Source organism: Rattus norvegicus, chromosome 5 (assembly GCF_036323735.1).
Source record: "Rattus norvegicus strain BN/NHsdMcwi chromosome 5, GRCr8, whole genome shotgun sequence".
Taxonomy (NCBI): domain Eukaryota; kingdom Metazoa; phylum Chordata; class Mammalia; order Rodentia; family Muridae; genus Rattus; species Rattus norvegicus.
Genome location: NC_086023.1, coordinates 33333615 through 33357061, shown reverse-complemented (window position 1 = coordinate 33357061; position 23447 = coordinate 33333615). Strand labels below are relative to the sequence as shown.

At 37.6% G+C, this 23447-nt stretch overlaps 1 protein-coding gene across 1 annotated transcript in view; it reads left to right on the top strand.

The window, feature by feature from the left end:
• Necab1 (N-terminal EF-hand calcium binding protein 1) overlaps window positions 1-23447 on the top strand; it is a 220630-nt gene that overhangs the window by 18646 nt on the left and 178537 nt on the right. Inside the window, 1 exon segment of the mRNA NM_022302.1 lies at window positions 11322-11430. Coding sequence (NP_071638.1) covers window positions 11322-11430 — 109 coding nt within the window.

Sequence of the window (23447 nt, the reverse complement as noted above, 5' to 3'; positions counted from 1 at the left end):
CCCTTCTCAAGTGACTCTAACCAAATGTGTTCTCTCTCTCCTCTCTTTCTCTCTCTTGCTCTCTCTCTCTCTCTCTGTGTGTGTGTGTGTCTGTCTGTCTGTCTATCTTTCTGTCTGTTTCCCCCACCGACCTCCCTCTAGTTTCCCTCTGCTTGGTTTCCTTGTAGGTAGGTTTTGTTTTGTTTTGTTTTGTTTTTACCAGAGATGACAAGCTAATTCCTAAACCATTTGCTACCTGCTCAATAGGTCAAAAAGACCTTTTGGTTCCTTGATGATTTTGCAAAGATCTTGTCATTTTCTCTAATTGACCAACTAGCAACATGTCCATACATGATAACACACACACACACACACACACACACACACACACACACACACACACACACACAAAGAGAAAGAGGGACAGAGACAAAGACGTTCAGACACATGCACATATAGAGACAGAGAGACAAAATGGAGTAGAACAGGTAGGGTACATAAAGCTACATTCTAGTGAAAGTGGAGTAGTGACCTCTCATGTGAAAATCACTGTTTCTAACAAAAACAAAAAAGAAATTGCTTCTGATGAAGCAGAAATGACAGCTTCTTCCTTGAAGGAAAACCAGAGTTGATTAGCTGGGATAACCGTGAGGTGGAGGGTAGAGAAAGCAAGTCAACTCTGAGATGTACTTCTTTCTCTTACATCTGCATAAAAATATTTTTTGCATGTGAGTAAAATTTGTCTATAAATAGAGTATACATTATGCTGTTAATTTTGAATCCACATCCTCTGCAAATAATTGAATGTTCCTGTAACAAATGCTTCATTCATCGTTACCTGAAAGCTTCAGTAACTTAAACTTTGGTTTATTCTGATCCCACATGAAACATTATTGTTAGTTCTCAATAGAAATGACATTAAATGTCTTCTTTTTCTAGTAATATATACTTTTTATCTCAGTTTACTTTTTTAATATTCCCAGCACAACTCTAAAATATTCTTATATAATAAATGCATTTCCTGGAAAAGTCTCTAAATATTTGGTAGCTTTCCTAATTTGCTTTCTCTTGTTATAATAAAGAAGTGAAAAACAATTTGGGAGGAAAGAGTACCTTTATATCATACTTCCAAGTTATATTTTTGAGAAAAGTCAGATAGGAAATAAATCAGGAACAGAGCAAGAACCATGAAGAAATACTGCTTATTGGCTTACTTCCTCTCTTGGTCTCTGCTAGCCTTCTTATATTATCCAGCCCTACCTGCATAGGAATGAAGCCACCCACAGTGGGCTTGTCCCTCCCATGTCAATCATCAATCAAGACAATTTCCCCACAGACATGCACACAGACTAATCTGCTGGAGTCATTTTCTCAGTTGAGCTTTCCTCTGCTCAGATGGTAAACAAGTAGATGACAAAAACCAGTCAGGATATTGGCTATTTAGGGAAGAAGCAGGATCTGTCTGCATAGGCACTTGGGCCCTCCATAGATCTGACACTAGCTTTAAAGACTGGCTTCTAGGAATGTGTTCCAGGAGATGTGCTGTGAGTTCATGTCAGCCATTTTACCTTCTTGGGTTTTCCAGAGTTTTTCTATATCCTGGAAATTTTTCCTAAGAAGGAAAAAATGTTCTATGAGGATTTCATAATGGACACATTCAATAAAATATGGAGTGGAAAGTTCTTGAGGACTAGGAGATAGCTCTGTTGATCGAGCACTTGCCTTGTGTCCTAATATCTTTTATATGCTGTGAAATACTCATGCCTTGCTAAGTTTCCTATATGGCCTGGGACCATCTTCCTAGAGAATGGTGCTGCCCACATTGGTGCTTGGCCCTCATAAGCCAATTAACAACGCACAGACATGCTCACAGGTTAATTGATGTAGGCAATTCCTAAATTAAGACTTCCTTCTCAGGTGACTCTAGCCACTTCAATATGACAGCCACTTAAAGTTAACTAGGAAAGGACATCTTACACATATGAGTACCAAGTTCAATCCTCAGAACCCATGTAAAAAAGATCTAGGTGATCTATGTTTATATGGTGATTTGTGTTTGTAATTCCACCAGTGGGGGAAGCAGAGAAAAGCATAGGCCTAGCCTATTTTTTGAGTTCTAGGTCAATGAGAGAGCCTGCCTCAAAAATAAATATGGCTAACTCTGAAGAAATGATGCTCAATACATGCAACTTCAAGATACAATGAAAATAACTTTATAGTTGGGGGTCACCACAACATGACAATCTGTATTAAAGGGTTGCAGCATTAGGAAGGTTGAGAACCACTGAGCTGGAATTATCTGCGAAGAGGAACCTTGATTGAAAAAATGCCTTTGTCTGATTACCTGAAAGTCTATTGGGCATTTTCTTGATTAATAATTGATGTGGAAGGGCTCAGCTTAGATTTTTCTCATTATATAGAAAAGTAGGCTGGGCAAACCACGAGGTCTGCTTCAGTTTTTGCCTCTGTGTTCTTACCTTGAGTTTGTGACTTGGCCTCACCTGATGGCCCTATAAGTCAGATACCCCTTCCACCGCCAACCCAAACTGTTTTCGCTCATGGTGTTTTATCACAGTAATAGAAACCAAACTAAAAATAATTTCCATCTACTACATAAAGATGCCTCTCCAGTGAAAGTGGAGAGATGTGTCAATCTCTGGGTGTAGCAGTAGGTCATTAGGGGTCAGTTTAAACTTAGCCCATTTAGCAGAGTAATAGTAGTTGGTTCTGCCATCAGGCCTTTGGCCTGCTTAACCTGTCTTGGCTCCAATAATGATGGAAGGTATAGGTTTCATTTTGTGGAACAGGCCTTAAACCCAGTCAGAATGTGATTATTTACATATGCATATAAAAGTTTTAACTAACTCCACCCCATATCCCACCCAGTATAGCCTCCCTTGTCCCACCTACTACTGTTTCTTCCCAACTGCATGTTCTTCCTCCTCTCTCTGTTTCTGTGTCTGTCTCTGTCTGTCTGTCTGTCTCTGTCTGTCTCTGTCTGTCTCTCTCTCTGCCCCTCTCTCTGAATGGTATTACATTTTTTAAGTAATACTTTGAATAACACTATAGGCCCACATAGCTAATACAGTCTTCTTTTAACAAATATGCCCAATTTTTCAAGGCGTTTCTTTTTTTTTTTTTTTATTAACTTGAGTATTTCTTATATACATTTCAAGTGTTATTCCCTTTCCCGGTTTCCGGGCAAACATCCCCCTCCCCCCTCCCCTTCCTTATGGGTGTTCCCCTCCCAACCCTCCCCCCATTGCCGCCCTCCCCCCAACAATCATGTTCACTGGGGGTTCAGTCTTAGCAGGACCCAGGGCTTCCCCTTCCACTGGTGCTCTTACTAGGATATTCATTGCTACCTATGAGGTCAGAGTCCAGGGTCAGTCCATGTATAGTCTTTAGGTAGTGGCTTAGTCCCTGGAAGCTCTGGTTGCTTGACATTATTGTACATATGGGGTCTCGAGCCCCTTCAAGCTCATCCAGTTCTTTCTCTGATTCCTTCAACGGGGGTCCTATTCTCAGTTCAGTGGTTTGCTGCTGGCATTCGCCTCTGTATTTGCTGTATTCTGGCTGTGTCTCTCAGGAGAGATCTACATCCGGCTCCTGTCGGTCTGCACTTCTTTGCTTCATCCATCTTGTCTAATTGGTGGCTGTATATGTATGGGCCACATGTGGGGCAGGCTCTGAATGGGTGTTCCTTCAGTCTCTGTTTTAATCTTTGCCTCTCCCTTCCCTGCCAAGGGTATTCTTTTTCCTCATTTAAAGAAGGAGTGAAGCATTCACCTTTTGATCATCCGTCTTGAGTTTTGTTTGTTCTAGGGATCTAGGGTAATTCAAGCATTTGGGTCAAGGCGTTTCTTATGAAACTGATGCAATTCATTTCACCTTCCAGTGCTGCTGTGATCGTGGACGTGTTTTGGTGTTATTGCTTCATGCAGTTATCTCTCAGAGTCACTAGAGTGAGACGCACAGGATGCTGTATTTTATGGTGCATTTTACATGACTCTACGTCTATTGCCGATCCCTTTTTCTGTCTCCCTAAAGAATATTTTCTAACATTTCTTGCAGGGCCAGTCCAGTGGCAATCAGTTCTTAGGCTTATGATTGCTTGTAAAAAATCTCGACTTCACTTTCACTGTTGAGGAGTAACTTACAGGATAGACAATCCTATGTCATATCTTTAAACATGTTAAATACTTTCATACACCCTTTCATGTTTTGGTAAGCCCATCAGTCTGTACTTCTTACCTGAGATCCTCCAAGAGTGTTTATCTTGCTGCTTTCCTCCTTCCTAAATTTCCTCTTTGTCCTTACAATTCTTTAATTTAATCTGACATACTTTCATATCAATTATATATGAGCTAGAGAGTCTCTGTTCTTCTTGGATCCCCTGAAATCATATGCAGTCCTTTTGGCCCAACACAGCTAGTCCTTCCCACATGCTCTTGTTTTTTTTCTTTATACCAGAGTCCACAGCTATTGTTGACAGTGATCAAGATTTGTTAAACTTTGATAATCCAAAATAGTTAAAGTTTTTTAAAATGTTAAAGTAACACATAAATGCAAGTTAATAAAAATTGGCGAAATTATTTTCAATGACCATAAAAACTAGATTGAAATTTCCACAGAGGAGCACCAAGGCTGAGCTCAGAGCTCTATTTGTTGTTGTGGGTGTGGTTGTGAACTGAAGGAGACATTGAACAACTGTTGAAATAGCTAGCTTGCTTTACTTCTTTCTTTCATTGTTCTTTTCTCCCCAACCCTTAGCTTTCTTTTTTATTTTTGATAAAGAAATGTCAGTTTTGGTTAGTTAAGAAAATAAATTAAGATATCTTAAACAACTGTTTGCAATGGTCTGCGTCTCTGTCAGGTGGGAAGAGACTAATCATGTGGAATGCCCTCCCCCCCCACACCCCTCATCCTCACCCACCACCCATCCCCCCCAACACCACCGTTCCCATCCCCCCTCCCCTCCCATCCCCATCCCCTTCCAGCCTCCATCCCATCCCATCCCCTCCCATCCTCTTCCCACACACCTGTCTGATTCACATGTTCCTTTAACCTCATGGCAGAAGATAGCTTTTCACCTGTTTTAGTCCAGTTTTTAATCTGTGTCTGTCTTTCCATGAACAGCAATATGATACCCATCCCTTTCTCTGTCCTGGAAATTACATATCACCATTGAGTTATTTCTTTCCTTGCTTACTGCCTTATGTTATCGCCCTTCTATATTCTCTCTCTTTCCTAAACAGATTAAAACCCTCTATATTTCTCTGTTTTCACCGTCACCGCCAAAGTCTTGTCCCATTTAATTTTGCCCAGACTGGTTAGTCATCCTAATGGGCTTTGTCTCCTGTAGTTCATCTCTAAGCGCCATTCTGTTTACTGTTATCTAGCTTTCAAAAATATGGCAACGGTTCTGTACTTCTCTTTGCATGAAGTCAAACCATGTATCATGATTTTTATAACGTCTCATACTTGTACTTCTGTGTATCTAACAATGATTTTCCTTCCCTCCAGATAGATATACTCTGATTGAGTGTTCAGATTTTATAGATTCTAGTCCATATGGTTTTGCTGTTTGCATTTCCTCTGCCCAGAGGATCCTATGTAGAGATTTTTCACTATCTGCTAACTTCCATTTGTATCTAAACAGAAGTGTCCCTTGAAAGCCTTCTTTTCATCAGAATAGTTTCCCTTTCTAAATGCCCTTTTCTATCTGTCCCCATGGAATTGTTCTTGTCATACTGTGGCTGAGGATCATTTGTTCTCCGCCTGTCACAGGATCTATACAGGCTTGTCAGTCGTCTTAGCACAAAACCTGTGTTTAACACATAGTCAGATTTTGATAAATATTGGACCAATGAATGGATGAAGGTGCTCTACTAGTAAATAGAAATTCAAATTTAAAACTCAACGTTTGTTTTTGGACTGTTCTCTCTCAATTCATTAATTTATCTGAGCAAGAACAGTATTAACTGTTGAATTAAAAGTTATGAGCAAAAAGTTAAAGTGCCCAATGTTAGAACCTTGGAAATGCAGATAATATATAAGGTTAACTGTAATAACCCTTTCAATTTTCTGTGCATTTTCAAAAAATCTTCAAAATAAAAACTGAACATGACTATTCAAATACCATAATGTTCTGTAAAACAAATATAATGTGTATTTGGGGTGTTACTTTCATAATATAAATGAAGAGAAATAAGAATGTTTATATTTCCCTAAAGAAATCATAAACATGAAACTTTTAAAATCAAACAAAATATTTTAAAAGGAAGAAAAGAGAGAATTGGGATTTCATAGTGTATACATTTTATACTGTTTTGCTTCTTTAGGTATGTTAAAATCTACTTAATAACACAAAAATATGTTCAAATGCAATAATATATAAAAGTAGGAACACTTTTTTTAAAGGTCCGTGTTCTTAGCAACATTCTATTGCCTTCCACTCAAAAAAGTTAGTAAAATTTGGAATATAAGGCCAAATAATTATAAACTAAGACATACTTCTCCCTCTATACAAACATTTAACAGTGAGATGGCTGAAGCAATAGAGGACAGTTTACCAAAATGAAGGGAGGGGATGAAAAAACTATATGTCCAGTATATGAAGACACAGACCCAACATGACTAAATAAATCTGCTCCTAAAACCAATATACTAAACAAAAGTCCCAGTGCCAGATGTTAGACATCTCCATAGGGCTTGTTGGTCAGGACAGCCCCCAGAGTCCTCGAAACAATACAGGTTTTTGCTTTTCTGGCTGACCACTAGAACTAGATGCTAAAACACAATTGTTGACAATATCACATACCATGGCTGCAAGGAATTGGGGAATTGAGTTTCTGGCTAGCTTTCAATGTATCAAAAATTGCTAGTAGGCTTCTAGGGAGGAAGGCATCAACAGTCTTACTCAGGAATGAACTCTATAAACTACAACACAAACCTGCCAAGTAATATGTGCTTACATGTACAGTGGTGGCAGACCATTTTAGAGGTAACCATCTACTCTTGACTTAGAGATGAGCCTTGCCCCACAGAAGGGTCCTGTGCTGGATGCTGTAAGCCATGATAAAACTCTGTGTATTACACATTGCTATGCCCATGGATCAGTGCCTTGCTCATCCCTCATCAAAGAAGCTTCTTCTTGCAGTAGATGGGAAATGACATGGTGTCCCACAGTTGGACAATATGAAGAAAGAGAAAGACATTGGAGCTCTCAATCCTAAAGCTCTCATAGCTTGGAGAGATATGGGGAAAGGAGACAAAGACCGTAATAATCAGAGGTGACAGATAACAGAAACAGTGTCTTCTAGACACAAGAGGACTGGTGCACATGAACTCACAGATGTTCTGGCAGTACATACGAGACCTGAACAGCCTCAAGTCAGATGGGGTCCCAACACTGAGGAGGAAGTAGACATCAGGTCCCACCTCTAGCCAAGAAGTTATTTGCAAATGATATCCACTGGCACAGGGGAAATCAGTTTTCTCCAATGGAATGTCACTGGGGTGGACCCCATGCCCAGGAGCAGTTGGCCAAAACACACACACACACACACACACACACACACACACACACACACACACACACACACACACAGAGAGAGAGAGAGAGAGAGAGAGAGAGAGAGAGAGAGAGAGAGAGACTGACTTGTGTGGGTAGGTGTAAGGAGATTCTAGGAGGAGTTGCTTGAGGAAAAAGAATGATCAAAATATATTATATGAAAAAAAACCTTTAATAAATAAGAAAAGCCTAGATGTTAGAAATTCACAGGCCATAAAAAGGAAATTACTACTAATGGTTAGCTGAATAGACAAAATGTCAATGTGCCTTCTAAGTATCTGTTTATATTCTTAGACAAAGGCTACTCACATACTAATCTTTGGAAGGCCCCAGAAACAGTGCAGAAATAGGGATAAAAAAGAATGCAAAAGCTAAAAAGCAGGGAGACGGCAACAAAATGTCATATTCTAGACACAGCACTCACAATAAGGTCATAACTCCTAGTTGGTGAGGTTACCTGCACTTGGCTTGCACAAGATTCTTCCAACTGTCAGTCATGGACTAGAAAGGGGCTTAAGGGGCTTCATCCCTTACTGTTGAATTGTGGGCCACTGATAGCCACTGTCTTGTGTAACCACCAGCATACTCACCAGACTCCACAATGGAGAGTGACAATGCCAAAGTCACACAGGTGGCCTCGGCCACACCCAGGGGGACACACAAAATAAGAAGACATGAATTGGGAAAGTGATTACCCAGGAAGAGGGAGTTTGGCAGGGAAGATGAAAGATGAGAGAAAGATGGGAGATGGTAAAAGGGAGAACAATCAGATTTTCATGTATTTATAAAGCTGAGAAAACCAAATTTAATTGAAAAATAAAATAAATAAAGCTGGGAAGGTCGAGTGTTCAGGATAAACTGACATGAAGCACACAATTCTAAAAGAAAGGTTTAAAAAGCTTGTGTCTATTGTCAGTTAAACTTCATCTTTGTCCCTGGCGGAAAGTGGCCTCAGAAGTCATGCCTATTTTGTGATCCAATTTTAAGCCAAGTTTTCATTGTTTTGTTCCATTTCAAAAGAAGGTTTCAGCAGGAATACTGAAGTTGAAATATGTTAATAAAAATACAATTGCCTTATTGATACAGAATCACACAAGGGGATTTTTCACCCTGCCAATTAAGCTTTAACAGTTTAGTACTAGTCTAGAACTACTCAAAAGGAATTCTTTGCAAATGCTTGTTTTACAATGTGGCAGCCTGTCATGTAGACTTTCAAGAATCTTACATGAGAATAAAAACAGCTTTCAACACATACTTTCTACCCTTCAAGCCAGGACTGCAATTTAATGCTTACTTTCTCCCTGTATATATTATATAATATAGTTTCCAATAGGAACTTTTTGGGTGATATATATTTTTTTTAATCAGGGCACTTGCTAGTTAAAGCTTTCATTGTATGGCACATGCATTGCTGCTTGAACTCTTTCTCCCTAATTATAAAACAGCATACAGAGGCCTGCCCCACCCACAGGAAACACAGGCAGCCACAGTTCTAAGACCTGGCTCAACTCAATAAAGTACTCTGAAAGGTTCACTGTCGGACACATCATATAGTCATCACATAGGGTCATATTTATTGCACAACACAGCAACACTGAAGAAAACAGTGTGTTCGTTTCTATTTTTTCTCTTTAATTAATTTGTTTGTTTGTTTTTATGCCAGGCCTTACTTTGTAGCCTTGGAAACTAGATTTTTTTGCCTTAGCCTCCTGGGTGATGGCATTGCAGTTAGGTCCCTCTGCATTTGATCCTAGACCTAATCTATAGACAGTTTTCTTCTCCTGCTGGTTTATTTATTTCCTTACCAAAGTAAGAAGATGCACATTCAGCTGGATGATAGGCACATGGGGCTAAATGTTCACAGCTCACCTGAAAACAAGCAAGGGCTAGACAATAGGAGAGCTGGAGAATTGATGTTTCTCCCTGCAGTGAACTACTCTGGGTTGCATGGCGGCGTGTGACTGGTTCAAGTATCACTTAGGACAGGAGTGCTTTGCTTGGTTGATCCAGATCTAGATTTTTATCATCTGTGTGGCTACATCTGCTTTTGTAACTGTTAGCAAAAATTAAGTGGAAGCTTGATGTTTTGTTCCTGTTAAACTAAAAGGCAAAATGAAATGAAAATTCACATCTCTCAAGCATCTGTATTTCACAAACCAGAATCTTTAAAAAATACCCCAGCTCAACAAGTGCCCGGCCATCTCCCCACTCACTCTGCATGTATGTAGCAGATAGGTAACTCAGTCTTCATGGCTTCCCTGTCTGGCCTCAGTGGGAGAGGATGCATCTAATCTGGCAGAGACTAAATGTGCCAGGCTTGGGAGATACCCACTGGGGATCCTACCCAATCAGAGAAGGAAGGACTTGGTAAGGGCAGATCAGGAGGGAGAGTAGAATTTGGGATGTAAACAAAGAAATTAATTATTAAAAAATAATTTAAAACTACCACAACCCTTAAGTCTTTACCCGAAGAATTAAGTAATTCAAGTCTGCTGTTTTCTTTATAGTAATACCTTCTGGGTTTAGTGCAAGCAGAAGCTGTACAAATTGTTAAAAAAAAAAAAACATCTCTCTTGCCAATCCACTCTGAGATCTTCGTGCCATTCTGATACTTGAACAGTATTCTGGAGTTAGCATTTAAACAGTCCTTGGGCAGTTTAGTGACATCTGTTGAAAGCTCTCTAAATAATCTTGACAGTCTAGTCCTACTAAATCATACTTTTTATTCAACGACAGAATTCTATTTTGTTTATTGCAGTATTGTTGTGAGGACTTTTGTCATCATCCCAGGCAACTTCTTCCTCAGCTCTGAGCTCCCCTATTATAAATACACAGGCTTACTCCATCACCTAAAGTCATTTGGCAGCCTCTCTGAGAAACCTGACAAATGACTATGCATAGAAAAGGATGGCTCCTCCCCCTTAGGGGCCCTTCGTTCCTTCGAATTTGTTGCTTCTGTGCTCTGAACAGATATTTAGCAAGTTGATAATGTGCGGTTTTTTTAAATCTATGCTTATCCAGAGCTTTTGTTCAAAGTTAGGTGTAAATGGTACTAGCCCTACCCCACATTCTTCCAAATGAAAATAATCCATTACCCTAATCCTCATAATTTTAAAGTACATCTGTCTCTTATTGAATTTTACTGATCCCAGCTGTGCAAAGATACTTACGCTTACATCTTGTCCTTTATTAGACTCTGACTGTGAATCACTATTGTGTCTCAAAGAAGAAATGTGTTTGGCTGTAAAAGCAGTCACTAGTTGAGTGAATACAACAAGAAACATAGTTTGTTGAATTATAATAACTCATATCTTGTGTAAATATTTAATCAAAGCACACTCGTTAAGCATCTTGCATTTATCTTGCGGTCTGCTACATTCTGTGTAGGCTTGGTATCATGAAAGCAAAATGTCCTCTTGGCCTTTCATGTTGCTGTGTGGATTTCATTTTCTATAGCTAGGTAAAAATTTCCTTAAGTGTTACATTTGTCATGGAGAAAAACAAAACAAAACAAAAACAACCAAAATACTCAAAACCAGGAAGACAAATATCAGTGCATGCATTAATGTGCTAGGTCCAATGAAGAGATAGTTAATTGGTTTTTTATTAACATTTCAAAGGTTTCCTTCTTTGTTTCTTTTTTAAGGTTTGTTTGCAATGAACAACTAAACAAGCACAGATGCTAGAATTAAGTTTTAAAAATCAAAAGTAGATCAGTGCACAAGGTTGGAGTGATATGCTTCTCTTCTGTTTGTTCTAATTTCAGACGATGGAAAATTGTCCTTTGAGGAATTTAAAGCGTATTTTGCAGATGGAGTTCTCAGTGGAGAAGAACTACATGAGCTCTTCCACACCATTGACACACACAATACCAAGTAAGGAATATTTCTTATCAGTGGACTCCGGAAATGAGGGGGAGAGAATGTGAATGAGTCACTCATGAAGTGGGAAGGGGATGAGACCTTCTGTAAGGTTTAATTCTGAAATATTCTTTCCTAAAAGTGCAAGTGCCTTTACATCTTTGGTATCTTTAAAAATAACCCTCTATATTATTTTGGAATTGTACCCTCTTTATAGGATATAAAACAAAGAGGACATGATAAATAGTTTTAGTCTGTTGTTCCTAAATAAATAAAATGTTCATGATTAGTATAATCTAAAATTTCTTTGTTTAAAAACGTCCTCTGGGTATTATTGCATTAGTATGTTAATATGAAATCGCTGCAGTTACAAATTGCAAATCCCTGGTACCTGAGAGCTACAGGTAAGGCAGGGCACACAACAGCTTTGAAGAGTTGACACATGGGTGATTGATTATTTTCATTTACCTGGCATGTAGATACCTTTATTAAAGTAGGAGAATATTTGTGAAGATTCTGTTCATATGCCCGCCACCATGCTGAAAATATAAGATAATGAGGACTTTAAAATATATGTCAACAATAGCCAGAATACAGCAAATACATAGGCGAATGCCAGCAGCAAACCACTGAACTGAGAACGGGACGCCCGTTGAAGGAATCAGAGAAAGGACTGGAAGAGCTTGAAGGGGCTTGAGACCCCATATGAACAACAATGCCAAGCAACTAGAGCTTCCAGGGACTAAGCCACTACCCAAAGACTATACATGGACTGACCCTGGGCTCCAACCTCATAGGTAGCAGTGAATAGCCCAGTAAGAACACCAGTGGAAGGGGAAGCCCTTGGTCCTGCTAAGACTGAACCCCCAGTGAATGTGATTGTTGGGGGACAGCAGTAATGGGGGGATGGTGGGGAGGGGAACACCTATATAGAAGGGGAGGAGGAGGGGTTAGGGGGATGTTGGCCCGGAAACCGGGAAAGGGAATAAGAATCGAAATGTAAATAAGAAATACTCAAGTTATTAAAGAAAAAAAATATATATATATATACGTCAACAGAGATGTGCTGCTTGTTTAGGGTAACTGAACCAAATCACCTTATTTTCCACAGTCACAATCATAGAATACTAACACGAAAGAATGTGGGTTCACATGTGCCTGGGGATGGACCACTGTGCCTACTATCTAGACAATGGCATTCTGCTTTATGCAAAGTATTGACATGGTCCCAGGCAATAAGTTAGTCTGCTAAAAAAATGCTCTGGGCCTTTACCTAAGAAAAGACATTTTCTTGAGGTTAACTATTTAAAAACTTAAAAGATTAAGTTCACTCAAGTGGTTGAATATCTTTCAAACAATCAGTAAGGTTCTAGAATTTAACAAGATTTTAAATAGTCTTGGAAATGCCTTGTCTTTTGTTGTCAGACATAGTACTTGAATCAGTAACTGATCATTTCAGTATACTACCAAAAATCCTGTGATTGATGTTTTTGTAGGACACTTGAGAATCACATAGAAGGACATTTTATATCAGTGCAGGTATAGGAACTGAGATTCAATAAGAAAAGTAGAAACTGCTTAGGTAAAATATGCAGGAAAGTGGAAAGAACACTCCAGCCAAAAAAAGGCATGGAGAAAGTTCTGGATGAATGAGGGAAATAGGGATCACTTCTATTTGCAGAAGTGTCAACTATTCAACTAAAAATGGAGAGGAATCACCAAGAGTAAAGAATGGTCTGGATAAGAGATCACTTATATTCTAAGTTTTCTTATCAGCTATTTTCTTTATCTACACTTCAAATGTTATCCCCTTCCTGGTTTCCCATCCAAAACACCCTATCCCATCTGCCTACTCCCTGCCTTCATGAGAGTGCTCCCCAACCAACCCACCGCTTCCTCCCACCTCCCCACCCTGGCATTCACTACACTAGGGCATCAAGTTTTCACAGGACCAAGGATCTCTCTTCCCACTGATCTTCCGCAAGGTCATCCTCTGCTACATATGAAGCTGGAGCCATGGGTTGCTTCATGTGTACTCTTTGGTTGGTGGTTTAGTCGCTGGGAGCACTGGGGTGTCTAGTTGGTTGATACTATTGTCCTTCCTATGGGGTTCCAAAACCCCTCAACTGCCTCAGTCCTTTCTCTAACTCCTCCATTGGGGAAGCCGTTCTCAATCCATTTGTTGGAGCATCTGCCTCTGTATTTGTCAGTCTCTGACAGAGCCTGTCAGGAGAAACTACATCAGGCTCCTGTTGGCATGAACCTCTTGGCATCCCAAATAGTGACTGGGTTTGGTGACTGCATGTGGGATGGATCCCCATGCATGGCAGTCTCTGAATGGCCTTTCCTTCAGTCTCTGATCCCACACATTTTCTCTGTATTTCCTTCTGTGAGTATTTTGTTCCCCCTTCTAAGGAAGACTGAAGCATCCACACTTTGGTCTTTCTTCTTCTTGAGCTTCATGTGTTCTGACACATGCAAGACAAAATTGATCTAATCAAGAGCTCCAGCAACATCTTCTAAGTCATTGTTCTGTGAGGGAGCAGCTAAAATGGCAGAGATGGAGGAGGATTTCAGATATTAAGTAAACTAAATCGGTACTGAGGAAGAACACTTATGCACAGAAGGAAGACATAGGGAGAAAGGATACAGAGGAGGCAGAGGGTCTCTTTATGTCTTGGGTATCCTGTTGGAAATTGTCATGCAAACATTTCATCAAGCATTCTGCTTATCCCCTTTACTATGTTAAGTTTTAAAATATCTATATTTGGAATATTTCTAGTTATAGAATTTGTCGTCCTGAATATTTTTCAATGAACATTTAATAAAGTTAAGCAGAATAATTTCACTTGACTTTCCTGGTTTGATTTGCCATTTAATTTACATTTTTCATAGTTTGTATTACTTTGGATACATTAAAGATTACTTAGTACTCAAAACAGGGATGTGCCATGATTTATTCAAGTCTAAAAAGTGTGTATTACTATTAGTGGCTATCATATGCATTAGCAACAACAGTGTGTTTTCTGGTGCAAGTATAGTCAATTTAAAATTAAGAATATTAGTTGAAGACCTCTGAATTATATTCATGAAATTCCTCCTTAAAACAGGTTGTCAGTGTCAAGCTTTGATCTTCTACAAAGATTAATTCAAGCTTTGACATAGAAATTCCAGAGCTTTATTTTAAGCTTAAAAAAATACCCTTTATCTTGCATGATCCAAGTTTTTACTATGTATGCCAATTATTTTTTCCTTTCTACTCACTTTCTCAGAGCATATGCTATTGCCCCAAATACTAATACTGCTCAACACTCAAGCCACTTCAATCTAATGAATAGTAAAGCCTGACCCACGAGAAGTTGATTAATATTGGTGGGGGAAAACCAAGGAAATTTACTACCACCCCATTCATAGCAGCTTTCTGGTCCTTGTCCCTCCCAATACCTGATGGTTGAATATTTACTTTGTCATAAGAAGCAGTCATTTATAGAAATTTGATTTTAGCTTGTTTCTACCACACAGTATAATTAAGTATATTAATTATCAAAATTAGATAAAATTCTTATAAACTGAATACCCTAGTTGAGAGATTTTTAAATTCATTTTCATACTAGCCAAGGATGCACTGGCCCTTGTTTGTAAAGAAAGTAGCTTACATTCACTGGCCAACTATGTTGCATGAGCTTAAGCTCAATACTCAGAAGAATATCATTCTCAGATGAATCTTATGCAGCATTCTGCTTGTCTGATGCTGCATTAGACCAAAGCATGCTGGATAGTTTCTACTCTCTAAAACTTTGTAAAATTAATATCTTACATTTATAGCTTTTTTCATTATGTTTGAACACTCAATGTTTTTCTTTCTGGATTATTGTTGCATTAGTAATTCATGAAGTATGGAAAGATATACTTGCATTATACGGTCTGACAAAAGAGAATGGGGAGCTTAAAAACATGTTAACAAAGAAGGACATTATTGAGAGCTTTGATGTCTTAAAGTAACCGTGAACAAACCAATATTTCAAAATGAATTAAAAATTCCAATCCCATCTTACTGAAAATTTCCTAATTTCAACCTTCATGTTAACTGTATTCAAGACAGATGTGTTTAGTCTTTCTTCTTTAAGAAAAGAAAGAATGTTAATCACCCTAGTGATTCTAGTAAGCCTTCTTTATTACAACCCCCTGAGTCTCTGGAAGTATTTTCTAGACACTCATATGTTTTTTCAACTTGTAAGACAAAATAAAACTTATTCAAAATAAAACTTAATATTTAAGTATAGGGGAAAATAATAACTAAATCTATAATTAGTTAGGTGCTCTTAAATGAGGGTCACTATACCTGTGGGGGGAATAAGAAGAAAACAGGTAAGACTGTTCAGTCAGAAAGAATCTTTCCTAGCTTGTAGAAAGTATTTTCACTCACTAGAAAGCCAGGATAGCTACATTTTGCAGCTAATTAGAAAAAAAAGCAAGAAAATTTAGCATAAATCCTTGAGGAATTAGTCATAGCAGAGGCATGGAAGAAAGATTCACTAGAACCTTAAAGCAGTTCAGGCAGTTAACTGCACTTAAGAGCTCCAGATTGTCAGGGTAGACCAAAAGGTAGACCAGATGGAAGTTTTGCTCGTGATGCAAAAAGTGAACATACAGAAGAGTAACTTTAGGCTTTTAGAGAGGGGCTCGTGATGAGAAACTCAGAGAAAAGAGTCTTTGTTCCAAACTAAAATAGTTTTTTGGATGCTGAGCACCGATATTTCAACTCTGTGCTTGTTAACTCACTGACACTACAGTGACAGAAATATCACCAACTACTAAAATGAGGTAGCTCTGGAATTGAAAGCATTCTTTCCAGCTTGAAGGGGCTTGAGACCCCATATGAACAACAATGCCAAGCAACCAGAGCTTCCAGGGACTAAGCCACTACCCAAAGACTATACATGGACTGACCCTGGGCTCCAACCTCATAGGTAGCAATGAATATCCTAGTAAGAGCACCAGTGGAAGGGGAAGCCCTTGGTCCTGCTAAGACTGAACCCCCAGTGAATGTGATTGTTGCGGGGAGGGTGGTAATGGGGGAAGGATGGGGAGGGAAACACCCATAGAGAAGTGGGGGGAGCGGTTAGGGGGATGTTCGCCCAGAAACCTGGAAGCGGAATAACAATCTAAATGTAAATAAGAAATACTCGGGGCTGGGGATTTAGCTCAGTGGTAGAGCGCTTACCTAGGAAGCGCAAGGCCCTGGGTTCGGTCCCCAGCTCCGAAAAAAAAAAGAACCAAAAAAAAAAAAAAATAAGAAATACTCAAGGTAATAAAGATGAAAAAAATTAATATAAAAAAATAAGACATTCTTTCCTATACTAACATGATTTTTTCTAATATTCACATAGTCTGTTCCTTAGGGCAATCCAGAATATGAATATTTTATGACACGTCTTTTCAACATTTGAAAGCAGCTTTCATAAATCCGCGATGAAATTAAAATCCCATAATAATTAGAGAGTAATTATATCAAAAGTATTTGTTTCAGATGACAGAGTTATGCTCCTCCTGAAATAGAAGAAGTTGCTTATCCTATATTTATGCATGACAGTTTTCCTAAAAGTATGAGTTAGTTGATAATGCTACTGTCTTCCTTGAGTTATTCATCATGCTGCTCAAGGAGATATATAGTTTGTAGAGGAAAAAAAAAAGAAGGTAGGGTCAGTATCATACAGTTAGCATTAGGGCAGTCCAAAGGGTCTGTGCCAGTTGTGCATGGCATTCTGATTAGAAAGTTCATAGCTGTTTTAGCCATAAGCAAAATACATCTTATTAACCCAGCTTATACCACTTCAACTGGAACAGTGGATGTAGTAAGCAAAACCACAAACTTAGTTCTTGGAAAAGTAGAGTAGTCCATAATAACAGATGTTAATTACAATATAGGGTGACTAAAAGTACACAAGCAAGAAGCCAGAGAGAGGGAAATGATAGAGCTATATGCCAAAAGAACAAATGACCATGGAAGTCCATAATTGAATGGTAAGCCTGGATAATCCAGGGTGACATTTCAATAGACATTCACTTTAGGAGCCCTGGAAGAATGGCATTTATGACCCAAAGTGGCCAAGAGACACAAGCATCAAACACATGCATCTGTTTCTATGCATGACCTGTAGAAACTAGACAAACCCTAAGTATTCTGTTTTGAAACCTCAGCATGTGTAAGCTGACTTTAAGAAACAGTCTTTGGAATGTTTTCGGTGACATGGTATAGTTAAGAGGATTCTGAAAGCTTCAGAACAAGGCGAAATTAGTTTTTGAACAGATATTCCTCAATATCTCTCTTGATCAATTTGGAAAAAAGTCACGGTAAGGAAAATGATACTATAAAAAGAAAGACTTTGTTGGTTGTGAGTGAAAGAAGCCTAAGTTAAGGTGACTTGAAGAAATTATACCTTTATTGATGTGTCAGATGAACCCAGAGGTGACTAAGTGTGTGGCATCTAGGTACTTGCATGGTGGTATTAGGACTCCTCATGGTGTCATTGTTTTATCTTCCTTTCTATTCACACTTCTCTCACAAGGATGGCTAGAAGCCAGTTTGGAAAACTATCAGAGAGACTGATTTTCTTTGACAACAGCTACAACAACCTCCTGGTTTTGGATCATTATCCTACTTTGATATCATGGGCATCTTTGAACAGTTCATCACTGTTTCAGAGGAAAGAGAATATTAACTGAAACCCAGATGCTACATCAGGATAGAGGAGGAGAGATTCTGAGGAGGTATAACTTGAGTTTCCTACAAATCAAAGAAATGCTTATGTGGCTTCAAAAATCTTTATTATCTCATAATCTCGAGGAAATATAACCATCCCCTATTGAAGAGTAGAAGAGGTTCAGAGTTTAATTTTTGAAAAATTCTGAGAGTTGGGTCAGCAGAAAATCAGAAGTTACTTATAGTGAAAAAGCCTAAACTCAGGAAAATCTTTGTGATCTAACAAGCATTGTGACTTCACTGAAGTATTCATGGTATTGCCCTCCTCAGTGGCCTGCGCACTCAAGACTTTCTCATCGATTTGACTGTCTAGTATCTCAATTTCCCTATGCACTTTTCAAACCTTGCTTATCACTCCACTCCTTTGTGCCTTGGGGTCTGTCTGATCCTTTGTGTATTTAGAATGATTGCCAAAACTCAAATTTACTAACATCTAGTATTTATCCGCTTAGTCCTTTATTATCCTACCTACTATAGAGGTAAAAGTAACTTTTATTTTCCAGATATAAGCATCTTTTCAGGGACTTACTGCTAAATACACTCACCCTTTCTAGTTCTTTCTGAACTTTGGCTGGCTGGTTCTAACTCAACTCTTCTTCAAGCTGACTGATTCAAACTGGATTCTCTGGCTTCTGACTGAATTACTCTGCTTAGAAAACTCTGAACTCTATGAACTCCACTGCATTGCCTGAACTCAACTGAACTGCACGCACTGAACTATCCTTTCTCCTGACTTACTCTGTGCTGCTCTTAAGCAACCTCTTTCCTCTCTGTTCTTATGAGAGCTGGGTGTATCCTAACTCTGACTCATTCTGTCAAATCTTTTTCTGATTCATCACTTTTTCTACCCCTCAATTAGACATCACTTTCAAATATGACTGATTCCTTCTACAAACTAATTTACCTTCATTGCTTGGGATTCAAGGTGTATACTAAGGACATATGTATATGTCAACCAGAGGGATTAAAGCTGTGTCATTCCAGCAGGATCACACATGTTGCTGGATTAAAATTCCTCTACAGTAGATACTGAAATGTTCTTGAATTTTATACCAGTTTAATTACCTGATAATTTAGAGAGTAGAAACACTTATTTGCATGACTGGGAGAAACACTGCTTCATTACATCCTTTGCAAGTGTACTTTTGCCCATGGTCTTAGAAACTGAAAGCCATGAATCACTTTAATTTCCTATCGAATCTCCAGTTATTTGTTCTGGTTGTTTTAGGTCTAACCCATAGCAACACATTTCTTTCTTATTCATCTTTTTTAGGGTGTGTTTTCACTTCCATAATTGTTTAACCCTATTTGTGTACTTGGAACATCATTTTTCTTTCTTTCTTTTTTTTAAAGATTTATTTATTCTCTATATATGAGTACACCATAGCTGTCTTCAGACACACAGAAGAGGACATCGGATCCCATCACAGTTGGTTGTGAGCCACTATGTGGTTGTTGGGAATTGAACTCAGGGCCTCTGCAAGAGCAGTCGGTGCTCTTAGCCGCTGAGCCATCTCTCCAGCCTGGAACATCATTTTTCTACTTTACCTGAGAAGGATAAAGAAAAATAAAGATATGCATTTCTGAGAATTGGTTTGAAACTCTGTTTATTCTTGTGAAGATTTTATCAGCAACATCATTATTTCTCTGTAAACTAAGTCTCTTTACAATCTGCAAGATTGATAGGAACTGAGGTATCTACATGGAAGAATATGAAATTATCAGCTAAATTCTACTTTACAATAAAAAGATTATCATACCTTGGCAGATTTAAATGAAGATAATTTTAAGAAAATTTATATGAAAATGATTTATCTTTAGTTATAATTTAGGAAATAAATTGGCTCCAATTTTCTTTGATAAAGATGTTCATGAAGTCAAATTTTGTTTCAAGGCAGCACACTTATTTCTAAAAAAATATTTTCTAATGGATAGGTAGAGTTAATAATTGAAGAGGGAGATGTAGTTATTAGATAGCAACATTCTACACACTTATTTGTATTGTCTTGTTTAATTTCAACAGAAACATTGTAAAATGTGTTACAATTCACAGCCTGCAGTTAATCATTGACAGAGAGTTAACTCATTTGCCAAAGTCGCTTGCAAACCTTGGGTAGAGGCGTGGGATTGCCCAAGGTCTACTTAAAAACACAAGCAACCCTTTCCATTGGCATGCCATCTCAAGAACATTATTAGCTGTTTTGTATATCAGAAATCAAAATATTTCAAGGCCTTTCTTAAAAGTCACTTGAAGTGTTTTATTCTAATGAAAAGATGGCTGGCTCCCCACCATAGAATATATTTGGATGTACAGTATAGAAGGCAATTACTTTAATTGCTGCCTTTATCTCTTCTCTTTTTATGTCTATTGTGTTGGGTTTTTACAGTGTAGGAGTTGCTACATTGTCGAAGACTCATTCTTTTTTTTCCTGTGGACATTAATTCCATTCTTCTCACATTTTTCCTCCTTCATAACTGGAAGTCAGCTTCTACTTTTAGCCTCTTCACCACCCTCCTTTGCTCACTCTGCCTTACTTTATTTCCTTATTGTTCTTTGGAATGCGCAGAGTTCTGCTGTTTTCTTAAATCATCTGTACTAGAGGCTGAATTTCAAACGTTTTTAGTATTTCGATATTACCTTCTGGTTCTCATCCATTACTCCCCATGAAGAACTTGAACTTCCTCTTAGCCTTAAGTGAACTCCCTCTTTGAGATGATGAGAAGCCACAGTGCGGTTGCTAATGGTGTAATGAAGTCAATTACTACTCAAAACAAAGTTTTCCATGGTAAATTATTTATTCATATAAATATTGTCTTTTTCTAACATTACTATTATCCATGAAATAAATTCTGTAAAAAATGGAACAACAATCATTTTAAAGCATATTGTACTTACCTCTTGTACTATTTCTTCCCACATACCCAATACACAAACAAAATTTGCTCTTAAAAAATCTTTACCACTATAATCATCTCAGTACAAAGTTTCAATCTTTATAAACATAATATTTTCAAAAATTCTTATTTAGGCAAAACCCAAATCATTATTTCTGAAGAGAAAGGTTTTCAAAATAGCATATTTTGAAAATAGTGTCCCCAGTTGTCTGTCTCTCCACATGCAAATGTCCAAGGTAATGTAATGAGTTTGTGAGAACTTTGGGAGGTGACGCAGTCATGAGTCCACTTGAATAGGATGAAAACCTTTCTAAGAATTGCCTGAGGGAGCTTGTTACCCCTTCCAATCTGCTGGTGGATTGATCTTGGACTTCAATGTCTTAAGAACTAGGATAATAAATTTCTGTCTTTTATTAATTACTCAGCCCAAGATATTCTTTTAGATCATAGCAAAGGAATCTTTATCCATGATTAAGAGAATATAAATAGCATTGTTGTAAAATGAACTGAAGTAATGCAGAAAATCTCAGTTTAGAGCATAGAGCACCTGGGACCCTGTCACTTTGATATAATCATAGTGGTGTCTGCTTAACATGGCTTTTAGCTATATAGTCAAATTCAATCATGGAAAACTGCATTTGTCTTTCTGCCCTTCTACTATTGATTCATATTCTACTCCATAACCAGTTTATTTACCACCTAAAATATGACTTTATGCATATTACCTACCAACTTTATATGATTATATATACCTGTTTCATGAAACTTTTATGTTTCATGAAACTTTATCCCAATTTTCCTTGTTAGACTTAATTTTCTGTTCTGCATTCTCAATGGAGCTCAAATTTTCCGTTGTCTAGCGTTGAAACATTGAGATTATTCTGTTCGTTGGTTCTTAATTTCATTGTCAAAAGAAAGAACCCAATATAAGAAGCTATTTGGCAAAAATTATTGACAGGATATAAATAGCTGCCCAAAATAACAGTACAATGAAGACAATCAAGATGTATTCATTAACCTTTTAGCTTTCCTGAATCTTTCTTTCAAGTTTTATAATTGTAATTTATGCATTCTTAAAGCACCATCTAATTACATAATATTTTTAAATAGTTGTTTCATTAGTTTGTTAATATTGTCTCCAAATCTAATTACAATTTCTAAAATGGGAACCATTGTTTTCTATTTCTTATAATTACTGTACTAAATTTAATAGTTAATTGATTGACACATAAACATAATATGTTTATTAGGAATAAGAAATTTTTGACACAAATTTGTATATTTGTGACAACTTTAGCATATAGACCCTGTAGATTATATACAAGGAGTAATGCAGAATCTATCATATAAGGTCTTTTTTTTGTTTGGGGTCCAGTAAATGATTAATTTTCCTTCAGACAGAATTAAAATTACTTTCAAAGTTATTTCCCTCAAAAAGTAATATTTTATTCTTATGGATTAAAACTTGTGAGATATAATTTAAAGTATAAATGTGAATTAATCCCATATTTTAGCAGACACAGATATGTACAAATGAATAATTTATTTTTGACAGTATTAGTGGTTCTTCATTTATATGTAAAAATATCTTCTTAGGAAGCAGTGCATACTACATAGAATATTGCACTCTCATTTGGCCTTAAAAGGTTTCTCAGTAAGAAAAAGCTATACTACATAACAAAAGCTTTTAGCACTTATCACAGAATCTAGTCAGATGAAGGCTGGGTACCAGCCTCGGGTGAACATTATTGTTCTTGTCTTGTTCACTAATGGCTTTAAGGGTTTAATTTCATTTTTATGATTTCAGAGATTCTATTTTTAATCAACTTTAGATTAAACATAAAGCAATTCAGCATGATTAGAAATCTACCTCCGTGGGACCATAGAGTTCAATGACTTGCACACCTAATTTTCTTTATTTTCCCATCTTAATTGCTGTGGGGTTGAAAAGCAAAAAGACTTACTTGAGACCACAATGAAGAATTTCTTTTTGCTGAGTTTTTTTTTTTCCTTTCCACTGTGAAAATCCAGAGTGTCAAATTTGATAACAATTATTCTGGTTGAGTTTGCAGATTCCATGAAATTAGTCATTTATTCTCTACTTATTCATTTATTTATTCAATGCCTACAGAAGATAACACATGCTATGTGTTATACATAAGTGAATAAATATTTCTTCATATTTAAAGGAAGCTGACATCCACTTATGAACAGGAAATTGTTTTTCAAACAACACACACACACACACACACACACACAATGACTCTTGTTCCATCCTTGCTCATGGCTTCTACTTCCCATGATAGCAAAGTATGGGAAGAAACCCTCACCTCTTGCTATCTCCATCCATGTATGACGTTAACCCACAATTTTC